Here is a 10,268-nt window from a genome sequence, read left to right as displayed (position 1 = left end):
TGTGCCCCTTAGGGAAGAGGAGGAATACCCAGGGCCTATCCCTAGACCTGGGGTCTACCTTGCACCTCTTGTAGATCCTGGAGTGGACATTGGGTGTGTTTTGTAGCCCCGTGTGTCCCTGTAGCTGTCCTGTCTCAGACTAAGGTCTTCTCTCCCTGCAGGCTTGAGGTAGGGGGAAGGGGACTCCTATATGGTCTAGGATGTAGAATCTCTGTGAACTTGAGTGTTGTCCTTGGATCAAATGTTGCACAGACTCTGGAGTGCCAAGAAGCAGGTAGCCTGCAGTTGGGAGGCCACCTCAGACTGCTAAAGGGGCTGAGGGCCTCAGTTTCTCTCATGGGACCAAGTAAGGTCCTCAGGTTCAGAAGAAGATATAAAGGTGGAATGCTGGCCTTCCTGATGAGGAGTCTGGCAAGGGATGCCTAAAAAATGCGTGATTCAGGAAGCCCTCAGTCTCACCCCACTGCTAGAACACAGTGATGGGTGTGCAATAATTGGGGCCCTTCAGAATGGTCCCAGTGGGGTCTGTGCAGGGTTCCTGCAAGATGTAGCCCTTGGATCTAGCCCAGACTGGCCCAGGCGCACATGTAGGTCAGGTACATACTACCTATCCCCTGCTCTGGAACAAAGTCTGTCCATGCTGTCTGTCCCCTCTGCAGGCATAGACTGGTGCTGAGGACAGCTGCCTGCTGACTCTGCATTTGCCTGGCCGGTGGGAAACCTGAGCAAACCTTGCTTTCTGCAGTGTTTAGCAAGGGGCGGGAATGTATTGATCACTACCACTGGGTCCAAGAGTTTGGAGCTCTAAGTGACCTTGTAAGTCAATCTCCAGATTCCTTTCGAGCCTCTCACTCCCAAGATGAGAGGTTGCAGCACTGGGGAGGATGGAGACAGACACGGAGGGCTCAGGGACCCAGGGGGTTCCTGGACTCTCCGGGAAGTGCATCCAGACCTGGGGTCTCCATTCCTGGTCTTGGTCCTGGTCTGGTTCCAATATCTCAAGTTACAGCTCCAGACTAGCCGCACCAGCTGAGAAGCAAAATCTGGTGCCTGCTGCCATTGCTGGCTGTGAGGGTCCTGCCTCCCCGACCCTCACAGATTTCCATTTCCTAGCTGGGCCTGGGCTTGGGGCCTTCCTGTGGTGGGTACCAGAGCTTGAAGGGCCAGGCCTATGTACAACAGAAGGGAAACAAGTTGGGAGGCAGAAAGATTTATCGCCTGAGGCCACACATTATTAGGAAAATTGAGGCTCCGTCAGACTACATGACTTCCTTAACTAGGCGGCAATGCCAGCCATTTGTCTTCTGTGTAAATGGGGGACTTGGTAGAACGAGGACCCACTAAGTTCTCTGTTAAGTCTCAATTCATCACTGTCCGGTCGAGGCCATGTCGACTTCCGTTCGGTCCCTGGTTGCCAATGAACTTCCACCAGCCTTTTATGCCAGACTTGACCTCATGTGACCTTGGGTAATTCTCATCTCTTTTAAGACTCGGTTTCTTCATCCAGGAGATGGGAGTGGGGTGGCCAGAGCGTAGCTGCAGAAAATTGAACTGAGAAGTTCACGACAACCTCCTAACCTCCGCAAACAGCAGGCACAAGACCGGGAGGAGGGACAGGGCATAGGCGAAGGGACGCCGACCCGGGTAGCTATTGGTGAGGCTGTGAATGGGGCGAGCCTTGAGCCGGGACGTGGCTTGAGTTCTCTGGTCCAGACAAGGACTTGGGTACTGAGTTTCTCCGCTAGGTCACTTATGCTGGCTGGAGCGGGACTCCCGGCGTCGCTACAGGCGAAGCTCCTCAGGGGCCGGGCTCTCTGCTGCGCGTAGTATAGAGTTAGGGAAGTTGTTTAGAGCCCGGGCTGCCCCACTGCTGACGCGTCCCAGTGCGAAGTACAAAAAGGGGCGTGGGTAATCGGAGGGAGGGGCTTGGGACTAAGATGTCGTCGCTGGGCGGGACCTATAGGGAAGAGGCGGGGCTTAGGGCCAGGCCTGCGGGCGGCGGTCACCGGAGCCCTCGCGCCGGGCGACGGACAGCCGAGGACGACGGGGCGGCGCCGTGTCCTCCGCCATGACAGGTGGGCGCGGGTCCAGGAGGGCGACGGGAGCCGAGTGACCTTGGCGTCAGCTGGCGCCGGCGACGCGGGCGTAAGAGGCGCGCGGCGGCGGGGTGTCCCGGGCTCTGCGCGGCGGGCCAGGGGCGCCAGGGGTCTCGGGTGCGGAGTGGGGGGCCGTCGCGGGTCGAGGAGGCAGAGCAGCAGGTGAGCGCTCACCCGGTGCACTGCACGGGCTGCGCCTGCGGAGCGGGGCGGTGTCCCGGGACGGAATGGATCTGAGAGAGGGAAATGGTGCTCATCGCCAGTCTGCTGAGACTTTAGAGCGCCGCTTGCACACAACCCCCTTGGAGGCGGGACCGGCGCTGCAAACCTGGGTAGCTTGTAGTACCAGGGAGACGCCCGTGTTTCCCGCTCTAGATGGGTCTAGAGAATTCGGACCCAACAACTGGATCCCTCTTCTCCAGGATGGCTTGGTTGCCCCAGCCCAACCCTTTTGCTCTGGGGACTCACCCACTTTATTCCTGATCCCAGAGGGACACAGTGACATTGCTGTGCTAAGTTCTCTTGGTAAAAGATCCGATGAGAGGATGAGTCAGCGAGGGACCCCTGCTACCATAGAGCCTAGGGAACGTGATAGCTACCAGATGCACTTTTTTTCTGAGAGTCTCTTGTACTTCATATGGCACAGTTCACCTGGGATAGCCCAGAGAGTTGAAGTAACCCCAGAAATCCCAGGGGTCTCTAAACTGGAGTCAGCGTTGGTCATGCACAAAAATAAGATCTCACAGGTTGCAACCTGGTGACTTCTAGAACAGGTTAGAGGAGACCCCATCTTCCAGGTCCTTCTTGTTTGGGGCTGCAATTTCTGAGCATTATGTGTAGACCCCCTAATATACACTCTTGTTCAGAGTAGCCATTTGGGGGCAGAAGGAATATTATCATGTCTGTGTAGGAATGGGAAGATAAAATCTCAGGTTGGGTAAGTGCCCCCAGACCACCCTGCTGGTCAGTGGTAGGAGCAGAATGGGAGCCTTGGCCTCAGCCTCTGGTTTCCCAGATCCTCCAGTAAGTTCATCAGGATGTGTGGGACAGATCTCGCCTGTGCTGGCCTCCAAGGGCCCCTTGCAGAGACATGGAAAATGAGACATCCCACCTCCAGGAGAACAGGCAGTTGTAGGGGTGGAGGACTTTTAGCTGGAAGGACACCGGCAGGCCTTGATTGTGGCAATAATACGCTTTCCTCTCTGCAGTCTACTTGCTGGCGTTTTGACACTTCTAAGCATCCCACCTTTTTCTAGTGGGAGATGGAGACTGAAAAGCAGAAGCCTGAGAAGGTTGGATGGGCAGCCCTGGGGCGACAGAGCCCTTGTTCATTCTTGGCTCAGTGCCCTGATACACCAGCTGAGGGTCTGCCATACACATTAGTCTTTGCTGCCTCTGAGTGTGAGTGTGAGTGTGTGTGTGTGTGTGTGTGTGTGTGTGTGTGTGTGTTTGGTGGTTATAGATACTGAGAGTTGTGTCTTCACAGAATAGGTAGTATAGTATGGAATGAGTGATCTAAGCCAAACCAAGTACTATGACAAGAACTTCTGGGAGTGGTTCAGAGGGGAGTCGATGCTCAAGTTCTGGACCCCAGGAGAATTGTGAATTCTTGGAAGGGGGCTAAATAAACTGGGCATAAATCAACCACATCTTCCCAGTCTGCTGCATGGATCCTGGCTCTAGTGAGCTACAGACAGAAGGCTCTGGGACCCTGGGAGTAGAGTAAGGGCAGGTGGGACCAGCTGCTTCAGCGTCCCAAATGCCAGAGTGAGGACTTTAGTCTGAGCTGCCGAAGTTGAAGATGAAGTGACAGAGCCACGTTTCTGGTACGAGCTGGCAGGGAGGGAAGTTATAGGCAAAGGCTCATGGATTCTGCACAGAATGATCTCTTTCTTTATCTAGTAAAGGCATTCCTGGCCTTGTTTACCGGAGCCTGGTATCCAGGCAGAGCCTTGCCGGAGTCTCCATTATACCCAGTGGCTGCCTCTATGTGGTTGCATGAACAGCTTATAAAAGCCACCGGAAGCACAGGAAGTACACTGCCCTAAAGCTGCTGCTGGCTTAGCCCTGGGCTGGGCCACCCAAGGCAGGTGACTCAGGGCTCCTGTGACTCATGGCTTGTGGGCAGCAGAGGTCCATCTTGGCTAGTGGCACTCAGGGTAGGAGGAGGCCGCTATGAGGCATTGGCCTCTATCCACCAGCAGATCTCGCCTTGCCTTTGGACCTTGGACTGGAGCCCACTCATTCTAGAATTCTTCAGTGAATGCCTACTGTGTGTGCAACCTTGTACACCCTGGCACGATGTGGAGTGAGAAAGCCTTGGCCTGCTCCTGCCTGGAAGAGAGCAGACCCCAGAATTCACGGTGATTCATATGTAAATGACAGAAGGAGAATGTCAACTGGCAGCCCCAGTGTGGCCATTACCTCCAGGCTGATGGCAGGCTTATAACCTTAGTGTGCCTTCATTTTCCTCTCTGAAAGTGGGGCAGTTGCAGAGCCGGTGGGAGGATGGAGGTTTAGGTAGGTATAAATAGAACCACAAAATGTCTGCCCTGTGGACTGTTCTGTGAGTTAGCTCAGTGAACTCTTCAATATGATGCTGCAGGCACTGGAGCACCTGGCAATGTGGCAAGTCACTGGGTATCCCTGGGCTGTTGGTAAGTCTGTCTCCTAAACACACTCTCAGGGGGCTGGGCCAGTATTCCAAGTCCCCAGCTGCCAAGGTGAGGAGGTGCGGATGGCCTCGGATAGGGATGGAATAGCCAAAGAGCCAGAGTGTGGACCTTGAGGGAGCAATGGCTTTCAACCAGGACAGCCCTATCCTTATTCTCTTGAGAGTAGCTTCCTGGGCCAAGGATGGGGTCTTTGATGAATGCAGCTCCCACTGTCACACCATGAACTCCTGGAGGACACCCCAAGTTCTTACCATAGGCTAGGCATGTTGATAGGCCATGCCCACCTGGGTTGGGCAGGACCTCACAAAGCCACCTTCAAAGGTGGGATGCTGCAGGAGTCAGAAGTCAGACCAGTCAGGAGGAAGTTGCAGGGGAGCAGAGATGTGAGAGGTAGCCTGTTGATTCCATACCCTGGGATGAAGGCAGGGACAGGTCTGGCATGGTGACTGACCCTGTTTGTAAAAACCCAATCTACCTTTAATCCCAGCACTCGGGAGGCAGAGGCAGGCAGATTTCTGTGTTCGATGACAGCCTGGTCTACAAAGTGAGTTCCAGGACAGCCAGGGCTATACAGAGAAACCCTGTCTCAAAAAACCAAAACCAACCAACCAAACAAACAAACAAAACCCAATCAACTTTATAGAGGTCTAATTTAAACAGAAGCACTTGGGTTTAGATTTATTTTTCTGCCTATGAGTATTTTGCACACTTGCGTGTATGTGTACCATGTGTGTGTCTGGTGCCAAGAAGGTCAGAAGAAGCCATCAGATACCCTGGAACTGGAGCTGTAGACCATGTTCTCCCCATGAGCAGCACATGCTCTTAACCACTGAGCCGTCCCTCCAGTCCCTGCACTTGCTTTTAAAGAATGGTTTAATATATTCACAGAGAGAGAAACAGACAGACAGATACACACAGAGACAGACAGACAAATACACACACAGAGAGACAGACAGACAGACAAATATACACACACAAAGACAGACAGACACACACACACACACACAGAGGTCTACAGATGTGTAAGCATTAGTTAGGCTGCATCCAGATGTTTCTGTGACTCAGGAAGATCCTATTGGGCTCCTTCTCAGCTCAGCCCTGCTTTCTGTGACTCCCTCCTCCTGCCCCGCTTTTCCCACAAACATCAACAATGGAGTTTTCCAAATACGTTTTCTTAATAGACTTATTTGTCTCATTTATTTGAGTCAAAGTCTTTCTTTGTTGTCCAGGCTGCCTCGGCTTCTCCAGTAACTAGGAGTGCAGGCATTCACTGCCTGGCTCTGGGCTTTATTTTGGGGACTGAAGATTGAGGAAATGGACTCACCTCCCCTCCCTCAGATCCACTTATTATCATTAGCTGAAGCCCAGAACCCTAGTGTTCCCTGCTTGTGTTGGACATTCCGTGGGCTTTGACAAATAGTGTATGCCATCATACAGAATAGTTCCACTGCCTAACACTCCCCGGTGGCCTGCTTATCCCTCCCTCTCTCCCTCCCTCCTCATTCCTGGCAACCTCTGATTTCATTGTCTCCTCGGTAGTGCCTTTTCTGCAGCCTGGTGTAATTGGAGCCATAAGGTCTGGGGCCTCCTCAGACAAGCTCTTTCTCTGAGCAAAGTGTGCTTAAGGATCCTCCACATCATTCCATGTTGCTAGTTTATTTATCCCTTGCAGTGCTGAGGACTGAACTGAGGACCTTGTGCGTGGTAGAGCACAAGCGCTCTACCACTGAATCATATCTTTAAATTTTTTATTTTATTTTGACATAGAGCCTCACTAAATTTCCTAAGCAGGCCTTGAAGTTGGAGGTCCTTCTGTCTCAGCCTAGCTCATCTTTCTCCCCCACATCTTGTGATGTGATGTGTGTGTGTGTCTGTGTATATATGTGTGTGTGTGCATGTGTATGTGTGTATATATGTGTGTGGGCATGTGTATGTGTGCATGTGTGTGCACGCATGTGTGTGTAAGTCAGAGGACAATCTGAGTCAGTCCTCACCTTCTACCTTGTTTGAGTTCGTCTCTCTTCTGTTGCTCACTATTATGTATGCCAGGCTAGATGGCCCAGGAGCTGCTGGGCATTCTTTAGTCTCCAGCTTCACTTTTGAGGCAGGGTCCTAGAGTTCACCAGTTCAGCTAGCCTCCCTGTCTAGTGAGCTCTGGGGATCTGCCTGTGTTAGCCTCCTCGGTGCTGGAATTACAGGTAAACGCCAACAATTCTGAGGTTCTGGGTTCTGAAGAATTAAACTCTGGTCCCCACATCTGTGTATAGCTCCAAGCCCAGCGGAGCCATCTTCTTCCTGGCTTCTTGTTTGCTTGTCTTGTTTTGTCTTGTTTGTTGTTGTTGTTGTGTTTTTTTGGTCTCACATTATTTAGCCTAGACTGGCCTTGAACTCATAATCCTCCTGCCTCAACATTCTGTAATGCCAAAACTACAGATGTCCTTCACCATACCTGGCCACTCTCTGTCGTCTCTGATGTTAGCAGTTTGAGCCATTTTTGCCAGTCTAGCTAAACTCTGTTGACCTTTTCAATGAATAAACTTTGGTTTTGTTGCTCTTTCTCTTTTACAAACCTGATTCTCCCCAGTGTAGTTGGTGCTATTCTCTTCTCCCGTTAGCTTTGTGTTTGGCTTTTCTAGTGTTCTCCCTCCTTCCCTTACAATTTGGCTGAGGTGTAATGCTAGGCTTTTTTTTTTTTTTTTTTAAGATAAGGTTTCACTATGCACCACTAGGCAACTCCAGCTAGCTTAGAGTCTCTCTAGATTAAGGTGGCCTCAAACCCATAGCAATCTCTCTCTTTCTGTCTCCAGAGTGGTAAGACTGAAGCATGTGCCACGCTTGGCCCAAGCTCTCTCATTTGAAATGCACGCATTTATGGCTGGTGTCTCTCCCTCTCGGAGGCACAATTGCTGTCCCTTAGGTTTGCTGAGTTTGTTTCTTATTTGTCCCAATGTTGTTTTCAATTTATTTTGTGGTTTCATTCCGACCTATTAGTAATTGAATTCCCACAGCTTTGTGAACTCTGGTATTGATCGCTCACTTCATGTCACATGATCAGAAAACAGCATTTGATTTAAATGCTTTTAAATATACAAGGACTTATTTTATTATTATTATTAATCATTTCATTCATTTACATCTCAAATGATATCCCACTTCCTGGTTACTCCTCCACAAACCGCCCCATCCCACATCCACCCTTTCCCCCCTCCCGTTTGCCTCTATGAGGGTGCCTCCTCACCCACCCATCCTCTCCCACCCCACGGCTCCAGCATCCCCCTACACTGGGGCATCAAACATCCACAGGACCAAGGGCCTCCCCTCCCATTGTTAACAGGCAAGGGCATCCTCTGCTACATATGTTTCTGGAGTCCTGGATCCCTCCCTGTACACTCTTTGGTTGGTGGTCTGGTCTCTAGGAGCACTGGGTGGTCCGGCCAGCTGATGTTGTTCTTCCTATGGGCTTGAAACCCCCCTCTGCTCCTCCAGTCCTTCTGCCAGCTCCCCAAGGGGGCCTCTGAGCTCAGTCAGATGGTTGGCTCCAAGCATCCACATCTGCATTGGTCGGTTGCTGGCCGGATCTCCCAAGGAGCAACCACAACAGGTTCCTATCAGCAAGCACCTCTTGACCACAGCAACAGTGCAGGGTTTGGTGTCTGTAGACAGGATGGATCCCCAGGTGGGGCAGTCCCCGGATGACCCTTCCTTCAGTCTCTGCTCCATTTCTTTTGTCCCTTTTCTTCCTTTGGACAGGAGCATTTCTGGGTTAAAAACTTTGAGATGGGTGGGTGAGGACTTACTGTGTGGCCCGGGACCTGCTTGTTCTGTGATCTAGAGTAAGTGCGGTGTGCACTTGGGGAAAGTGTGGCTTTTGTATTACTGGGTAGTTTGTTTTGTTGTGTGACTTTTAGGTACTGCTAACAGGATTGTAAGTCTTCGTTATTGCTCTTATCTGGTTAACTGATGTTTAAAGTTATATATTAACATCTCTAAATATGATAGAGCTGTCTGTTTCTCCCTTCGGTTCCACCAATATCTCCTCATATTTGGGGCTCTGAAACTTGGTGCATGTATGTTTATAAGTGTTATATATTCCTGAGGAGCTAACCTTTTATTAACATATGCTGGGCTTTTTTGATCTCTTGTACCAGTTTTGACTTAAAGTCTATTTTGTTTAGTAGTAATACAGCCACGCCCACTCTGTTTTGGTTTCTGTTTACAATCAAGTGTGTCCAACCTGACACCTGGGGGCCACCTGTGGCTGGGGGCCACTTGTGTCTCCAGACAGCTGTTACTATATCCCAATACAAAAATCAGAAACTTGCTTATAGCATTATGAGGTTGTTTTTTAACCTAATGTTTGGAGATGACAACTTCCCATGTTGAATGTCAAAAGTAGGACTTTCCCATGTGGAATGTCTTCAATTCCTTTCACTTTCAACTGACTTGTGTGTTTAGCTCTATAATGACCGTCTTGTCAGTGTTTAAGGCCATTCTGCTAATCTTTGCCCTTTGATTAAAGAGTTCAATCTATTTACATTTAAAGTAATTGTTGATAATGGAAGATTTATCTCTACTATTTGTGTTTTGTGGGTCTTTTAGCTTTTTCAACCCTCATTTCTACCTTTACTGATATCCTTTGTATTTTTTTTGTGGTAACATTTTGATTCTCTTATTGATTTTGTGTATATTCTATAGATATCTTCTTTGTAGTTAACATGAAAATTATAGATGCATCCTCCAGAGAGACTGCTGCCCTTCCAGTGGGTGTGGGCTTCCCGTGGTCAGCACCAAGGGTGCCATCTTTGGTCCCTCTCGAGGCTGTGCTGTCTCACCTCATGCTGTCCACATGTGTTCCAGATCAGACCTACTGTGACCGGCTGGTACAGGACACTCCTTTCCTGACAGGACAGGGTCGCCTGAGCGAGCAACAAGTGGACAGGATCATCCTCCAGCTGAACCGTTACTACCCACAGATCCTTACCAACAAGGAGGCTGAAAAGGTGCTGCGGGGTGAGCGGGACCAGGGGACGCCTTGGGAGCTTGCGGGAGTCACACCTGGGCTGGGGCCAGTCCATGTGGTCTCAGATCATCAGATCTTTATGCCTCGGTCTCAGATGTCCTTGTGGTAGCTGTCCCTTCCAGAGTTGTGAGAAGGTTTCAGGAGGTGATACACAGTGTCTTAGTTAGGGTTTCTGCTGCTGCGATAAAACACCACGACCAAAAGCAATTTGAGGAGAGAAGGTTTTATTTAGCATATGTTTCCATATCCTTAGCCTATCACTGAAGGAAGTCAGGACAGGAACTCAAACAAGGCAGGAATCTGGAGGCAGGAGCTGATGCAGAGGCCAGGGAGGGTGCTGCTTACTGGCTTTCTCATCATGACTGCTCAGTCTGCTTGCTTGCTTGCTTTCTTTCTTTCTTTCTTTCTTTCTTTCTTTCTTTCTTTCTTTCTTTCTTTCTTTCTTTCTTTCTTTCTTTCTTTCTTCCTTCCTTCCTT

The 10,268-nt window shown here is 50.3% G+C and overlaps 1 protein-coding gene across 2 annotated transcripts in view; it reads left to right on the top strand.

The window, feature by feature from the left end:
• The first annotated feature begins 1,979 nt into the window (after positions 1-1,979).
• The window catches only part of Card19 (caspase recruitment domain family member 19), a 12,976-nt gene continuing 4,687 nt past the window's right edge, over positions 1,980-10,268 (top strand). For both annotated transcript variants that reach the window (XM_021180427.1, XM_021180426.1), the window contains exons 1-2: positions 1,980-2,075; positions 9,629-9,771. In XM_021180427.1, coding sequence (XP_021036086.1) covers positions 2,069-2,075; positions 9,629-9,771 — 150 coding nt within the window. In that variant the 5' untranslated portion in view covers positions 1,980-2,068. The remainder of the gene's footprint in view (positions 2,076-9,628; positions 9,772-10,268) is intronic.

Source organism: Mus caroli, chromosome 13, assembly GCF_900094665.2.
Source record: "Mus caroli chromosome 13, CAROLI_EIJ_v1.1, whole genome shotgun sequence".
NCBI lineage: Eukaryota > Metazoa > Chordata > Mammalia > Rodentia > Muridae > Mus > Mus caroli.
Note: the sequence above shows the minus strand (reverse complement) of the source record. Positions and strands in the feature narration are given on the sequence as shown.